Source organism: Benincasa hispida, unplaced genomic scaffold (genome assembly GCF_027475165.1).
Source record: "Benincasa hispida cultivar pf3 unplaced genomic scaffold, pf3_genome.v1.1 HicScf1375, whole genome shotgun sequence".
Classification (NCBI taxonomy): Eukaryota; Viridiplantae; Streptophyta; class Magnoliopsida; order Cucurbitales; family Cucurbitaceae; genus Benincasa; species Benincasa hispida.
The window spans coordinates 43,578-51,153 of NW_028325715.1; the positions used below are offsets into that span (position 1 = coordinate 43,578).

The 7,576-nt window shown below is 28.9% G+C and overlaps 1 protein-coding gene across 1 annotated transcript; it reads left to right on the forward strand.

Moving 5' to 3' along the window:
* Positions 1-538: 538 nt before the first annotated feature.
* Positions 539-2,887, forward strand: LOC150031230 (cysteine-rich receptor-like protein kinase 1). The gene is made up of 3 exons (XM_090309152.1): positions 539-996; positions 1,571-1,686; positions 2,559-2,887. The coding sequence occupies exons 1-3, from the start codon at positions 549-551 to the stop codon at positions 2,832-2,834; spliced, it is 840 nt and encodes a 279-aa protein (XP_090165278.1). The 5' UTR covers positions 539-548; the 3' UTR covers positions 2,835-2,887.
* Positions 2,888-7,576: the final 4,689 nt, after the last annotated feature.

Below are 7,576 nucleotides of genomic sequence, written 5' to 3' on the forward strand. Positions count from 1 at the left end.
GGCTTCTAATCCCGTTTCTTCTTTGTTTGGCTCTAGTATCAGGTTCCGGCTACTTGAAAATCAAAGGTATGATTGGAATTTGCATTATTATGTATGGATTCTTTCTTCCCATAAATATACATGTTCGATATAATCAAAAGATTAAATTTACATAAATTTAAGTTCAACACTACAAACTAAATTTCTCTAGAAATCTCTCGTGAAACTAATTAACAATTAGTAGCATTAGTGAAATAGAAAATGCTACCTTATTATCATGAGAATAAAATGTGTTTAGTAACATTGTCGAGGAGATGTTGACAAAACCATAAATGACAATTTAAAATTTTAAAATGCTCGGTCAAATGGCCTAAATTATAACACCTAAATTGAAATTAGACTAATTCAAACTATAAAATTTGAATTGAGACTCAATTAAGAACATAACCTTATTAACCAACAATGAAGAAATGAACATGAAAAGATGAGACATTCATTTCAAGTCCTTTAAAGCCCGTCATAATTGCATTTTTCTACCCCTTCAAATAATTTCCTACGAATCTAAAAACATGACAGGTTCAGTAGCGAAAGTCATAGTGGCCGCCATAGTGGTGGTGGTGGTTTTGCTACTCATCGTCCTCCTAGTAAAGAACGCTAGCAAGAGGAAGAGGAAGACCAAACCATCTCCCTCGAACGACACGTCAATGTGGTCAGGACTGTATCAGTTCGCGAAGGAAGAGATCGACAGGGCGCTTGACTTCGGGAGCGAGAGGACGAGCCTAGGGAGGGGCAGCGCTGGGCAGGTGTACAAGGGGATACTGCCAAGCGGGCAGCAAGTCGCCATTAAAAAGATATTTCAGAGCAACACGTCGGACTCGTTCCTTAGAGAAATTGACGGGTTGTCTAGGGTTCGGCATCCACATTTGGTGTCCCTGTTGGGATGCTGCATTGAGAATGGGGAGCAGTATCTTGTGTATGAGTATTGTGAACAAGGCAACCTGGCTCAGCATCTCTTGAGTAAATATTCTTCTCATCTCCTCTTTAATTACTTGCCTTTTTTTTTCACCAATGGTTAATGTTTACCTCAAACTTTCAATTTGAAAGGTAAAAAAATAGGAGATAACGCAATTTGTTAGCAACATGTTTTCTTTTGTATTTTTTCTTGTTTTCAAAATTTAGTTTGGTTTTTTAAAACCATCATTAAAAGAAATATAACTAATAAGATTGTCGAATGAGACATGAGAAATTTTAGATTTTTTTTTTCATGTTCAAAGTTATAAACAAAGGTAGTAAACTTTTAATTATCTAAACATAGAGTTACATTTGAGAAAATTAAAGTTGAGAGTAAAATTGATTAATGATACCAAGTTGAAGGGTAAAATTTGATTTTTTTTTTTCTCACTAATTGGGTTTTTACGTAAGAAAATTACAATTAACGCCACATTTACTCCTCAGAAAACGTAATCAATCAATCATAATATGAAAAGTAGAACCCATTTAAATAAGTTTATATAAAACTAGTTAAAAATATTTTGTGAATTATGAAATAAATCATCATAATATTTTAGGAATACTATTCGGATGTTTTCAGGAAAAGACACAGTACTAACATGGAATTCAAGAGTACGGATTTTGAGAAATTGTGCTCTTGCACTGAGGTATCTCCATCAACGTGTAGATGGCTGCATTGTCCATAGAGATATTAAGGTAACATCTTAGTCTCATGCTAATTTCCTTATTTTTAAAATTTAATAAAAAAGTAACATAACAATAATAAAATTAGAAATTTAAAATTCGTTTTCGTAATCATTTAGATTCTGTTTGGTCACTGTTTGATTTTTAACAAATGTACTTCTTTTCTATCAAATTTCTTTTTCATCTTTCATATATATGTATAGTTGTGAAAAACTATTTTTTTCTTTTTTTTTTTTTTTCCAAAACTTAGATTGAGTTTTGAAAAAATTGATCTAACACTATAAAATTAAATTTACTTTTGCTCTTAAGCTTAAACTTTTAGGTCAATTGATGATTTAAGATAGTATCAGAGTAGATTGCACTTGTTGGGTTTTCTTCATATTTCAAGTCCATAAGTATTGAGGGACGTGTTAAATGATATGATATATTAAATTTGCTTTCACACATAAGCTTGGGTGAATCGGTGATTTAGGAAGAAAGAAATCTCGAGAAGGAAGATGTGTTCTTAGGCTTAATGTAATAGCAACAATTTCTAACACTACAAGAATTCCGCACTTTAATGTCGGTTTTAAACCGACATTAAAGGGCTTTAATGTTGGTTAACAACCGACATTAAAGATAGTATTATTAAAGTCCTTTAATGTCAGTTGTCTTAATGTCGGTTTTAAACCGACATTAAAGGGCTTTAATAACACTATCTTCAATGTCGGCTGCAATCGACATTAAAGCCCTTTAATAAAATTTGCAACCGACATTATACATTCGAGACCACTATTTTCAACCGACATTGAAACCCAAAATTGTTGTAGTGTGAATAAACTACATGTAAGTTTAAGTTAATGGTACATTTACCATTTTTTTTTTTTTTTTGTTTATTTTGATAGTTAACCAACATACTTTTGAATGAGAAAATGGAGCCAAAACTATCAGATTTTGGGTTGGCAAGGATGTTGGGAATGGATGAGACAAAAGCATTCACAGATGTTAGAGGAACCATTGGTTATATGGATCCTGAATACATGAGCAATGCCAAACTCACTTGTGCAAGTGATATTTATAGTTTTGGCATTGTGGCTCTTCAGCTTTTATCTGGTCAAAAGGTCATTGATTTGGATCTTGATGCTAGAGATCAATTAACAAGAAAGGTTAGTTTTCAATAATCTCACCATTTTCATATCCTTCATTTCCCTCTACTTATCATATTCTTGTTTTCTTTTTATTCTTTTTTCTCATCTTAATTCACAATTAAATTTAGTTTAGTTGAGACCATGTTTACATACTCAAATAAATATTTAGTAAAAGTGTCATTCTTAAATATTTTTAGTCATGAATATTGATCTCTTATCTTATTATGAAGTCGAATTATTTTTTTTCAACAATATGTGAGGTGGGAGAATCGAATCTCTAAGACATCATGCCGGTTGAACTATACTTATTTTGAGAAAAAACAAAATAAAACAAAAAGAAAAGAGTTAACTATTTAATTATAGATATCAAGGTAAATATAGATATTGATATGAAATAAAAATAGTTAGATGTATGTTAGATTGCACTTATTTGTTTATTTAATTTATTGTCGAACCAAAGTTGGTGCTACGACGAACTCTTGCGTATAGCCTAAAATTCACATAAATATCTATAGTTCGTATGAAAAAATTGTTAGATTTGGCTAATTTATATTTACCAATAATTAGTGAAGATATATTTTTGATGTGTAGTAATCAAATCAATAAACTTTAGGGGATTGAAGATTGAATATTTATTATATGGTATGATTTCAGGCAAAAGATGTAAACATGGGGTTAAGAGCATTGAGTGATTTGAAGATCCGAGATTAAAAGGAAACGTAAATAAAGCAGATTTTGAATCCATTTTACAAGTTGCTGTTCTTTGTGTGGCAAAATCAAGTAAAGGAAGACCCACAATAGACATTGTCTTTGAGGAATTGGACAAAGCTTGGCAAAATACAGTCGCTAACGAGGTTAGTAATTAATCATTTTACTTACCATTTTTATTTTCACTAATACTAGTTAGGTTAAATTCTTAATTGGGTCCCTACGGAAAAAAAACTCGTCTATTTTTTTTTTTTTTTAATAATCGCAATGGGTAATACTTCTTAATTAAGTGTATTGCAACGTTTTTAAAGAATTGTAAAAATCAAAATTTATTAGTGATAGACGGTTAGAATATTGTATCAATTTGTACTCCTAAACTTTGGGTTTTGTATCAATTTGTACCCCTGAATTTTGGGTATTGTATCAATTTAAACCCTAACCTAATAGTTGTATCAATTTAAACTTTGAACTTTTGGAATTGTATCAATTTAAACCCTAAACTAATAATTGTTGAATTCAAACTCTGAACTTTTATAAGTGCATCAATTTAAACCGTGGACTTTTATAATTTTATCAACTTAAACTCTTTATTATGTTTTATTTGGATACATTTACAAATGTTCGAGATTAAATTGATATCTTTATGAAAGTTTAGAATTTTGATTCATATATTTATGAAAGTTTAAGGTTTAATTGATATAATTATTAAATTGGGTATAAATTGATACAAATCTCAAAGTTCGGAGTTTAAATTGATACACCTCCAAAGTTTAAGGTTTAAATTGATATAATTCTTAGCTTAAGGTTTAAATTAAATTGATAATTGCCCTTTTTTATATGTATAAAATTTTTTGTATTGTATTATAACTACTAATAATTTAGATATGGTCACTATATTTGCAATTGTTGTTTGTGTTATTAAAATATGGTTCCATAAAATAGAAATTACTTTGGCATGGAGTGCTCAAACTCCCCCGGATTGAAATTCTATACAAGGGTCAAAAGGTCTTATTTTTTTCAACTGATATGTTCATGTGTATTTATGCGTTAATGAATTAGTATTTAAATGATACAAAAATTCGGTTGAAAATTGTAAGTGAAAAAAACGTACAGAGATCAAAGTAGGATTTAAATTAAAGTTATTTTAGTTCGTACATGATTCCTTTTTCTAATAATTGTTATTAAGTTAAAATATTATTTTTGTTGTTGTACTTTCTAATTCATTCCATTTTATCCATGTACTATCAATCTTTAGATTTTTATCTTATACCTTCAATAAATCTTAAATTTAATCTATCAAAACCAGATATTCTTTATTAAAATGGATGAAATAGTTATCACAATAATTTTCTGACGATATAAGATGAATATATTTTCATAATTTATAAATGTTAATAGGTACCAACTTTAAAACACCGATGAAACTATACAACTTATTGAAGGCATTACAAAGAGTAGAGACAAATCAAACAAAATAAACACCAATATGGTCATGATTGATAAATTAAGGATGTGTCTGATTTAATTTTCAAGTATTTAATTTTAAAAATAAGTCATTTTAGAAAATATTAAAATGTTCGACAACTCTTTAAAACAGTTATTGAAACACTTTCAAAATATATTTTATACTCTTTTTATCAAGAGTTTAAATAAAGAAAAATTTTATACTCTATTAACGTCTATCAATGATATAAATTGATAGAAGTCTATAGCTGATAGAGGTTGATAAAAATCTATCAGTGTCTATCAGTGATAGAAACTGATAATCTAAAATGATTAAATTTTGTTATTTTATGTAAATAGTTTTCCCTATTTTTCTATTTGTGAAAATTCCCGGTAAATAAAATATTTTTTTTAAAAAAATACTTTTTCTCTAATCAATCCAAACCGGTGGTATAAGATTCGAAAAGAAAGATTAATTTATAAGTCATCAACCAAACAAAATATCCAACATGGCTTCCATAGTTAAACTATTTATTTACCTCAAAATCTTTTGAACTAAGAAACAAATGAAATTAAACAATGACATTATTGGTACCATCACTAATTGTTGTTATATTTACATTTGGAGGGCAGAGGGCACAGCAAGAGATGAACTCACCAGCAACCTCATTGTCCAAGCCATGGGAGGCTGTTCCAGTGTGACATATATATCAATATTATCAATGTTGAAATCATAGAGTTAAAGGAAAAAAGTAGGATAAAGTTTGTCCACAAATTGCTCCTTTTGATAAAAATAGATTTTGGGATACAACACTTTTATGCTAAGGAAAACAATGTACATATACTATTAATCATATGTATGCATATACAATATAATCTTTACCTTTATATCTATATCGAACAAAAGATTGGAGATGTAGGTTGGGCAGTTGTTTTTGCAAGAGAGGTTCTTATAGAATTTTTTTAGGGTAATTGCAATTGGTAGCATTTTTAAGAATAATAACCGAGTGTATAACATCATTTAAAAAAATTGCAAATTTAGACAAATCTATCCGCGATGGACTTCTATCGTTGATAGACCCTCAAATCTATCCGGATAGACTTCTATCATTGATAGACCCTCAAGTCTATCAACGATAGACTTCTATCGTTGATAGACTCTTCCGAATGATATGGTCTATCACTGATAGACTCCTACCAATTATATGGTCGACATTGATAGACTATTTAAATTTTGTCATATTTGCAAATTTTTTTACATCATATTATATCTACTAATACTTTTGATCTAATGTCTATATTTGCAACTGTCTCGTTTTTTTATATATCTAATTGAATTTATGACAAAACATTAAAATCTCCTCAATGAACAAATACATATGCGTTTTATACTTAATTTGATGAAGAAAAACATCTCAAATTTACTAATCTCATTTAAAGGTTAAACATCTATAATAACTAGTAGTTAATATTAAAATTTCACAACAAAATCTTTCTACAAAATAGAAACTTCATTGGTGTTGGGATAAATTGAAATCAAAATCTTCATGAGTATAATAAATTAGTTTTTCCTAATCAAAACTAGATAGTAGTTGATATTTGAAGACCATATATCTTCGTGAAAGTAACAATAATATAGTTTCCACTAAACAATTTTAGCTTTAGATGTCAATTTTAAACCAATATCGCATATGCAGACGGAGAGATATTGATTATAATCTCAATTAGTGGAGAGGCTTTTATAAAGAGTTTGAGTTTCAAATCAATGTGTAAGATTCGAGGAAGGCTATGATTAGAAACATACTTTGTGTATTGATTATATGCCTCACTTGGATAGGAAAAAAGGTCACCTTTAAGAGTAATGACGGGGTGTACATGAATTGGATTGGGTTGAAGATGTTTTTTTGGATTAGCTTGAAAATTCGAGTTGGTTAGATTGACAACACAAAGAACCTAAATAAAGTCTCTAATTCAACCCAATCCAACCCTTAAAATTTGGATTGGGTTAGGTTAGGTTGTTAGGTTATAACTTGTTTTTTTCTTTTTAATTAAAAAAATGTAAATTTATATACAACACATAACTAATAACTAAAATCTTATAAAATTCAAATGCTAAATACCAAATATATAAGATATTTATTGGAAACTTCAAATAAAGACAAATATCATAACAATTTTAAAAGAAAAATATTTAAAAATCATAAATTAATTAATACAAAATAATCAAACTTTAAACAAACAAAAATATATATAGTATATTTTATTTATATATATATAATTCGGGTTGGGTTGGGTCAAGTCAAATTTTTTTTTAGTCAATCCACGATCAAATCCAACCCAACAAAAATAGAAAAGATTCAACCCCACCCAACCCAAAAACAAAACTAATCCAACTCAACCGTTATATTTTGGGTTGGATAGTCTGAATTGTTCGAGCTATCGGATTATTTACACCTTAATAATGACCTTAGTTGAGGTAAGTGTGTGGAAAGAAAAGTACTAAAATAAAAGTTTAGTTGTGTTGGAAGACAAGGTGAGATTATTATGTCAAGACTACAAGTCTACAAATATGGTCTGGTTTCGTAATACGTGAGTTTTGTGTTTTCAAGTCGTTGAATTTTTGT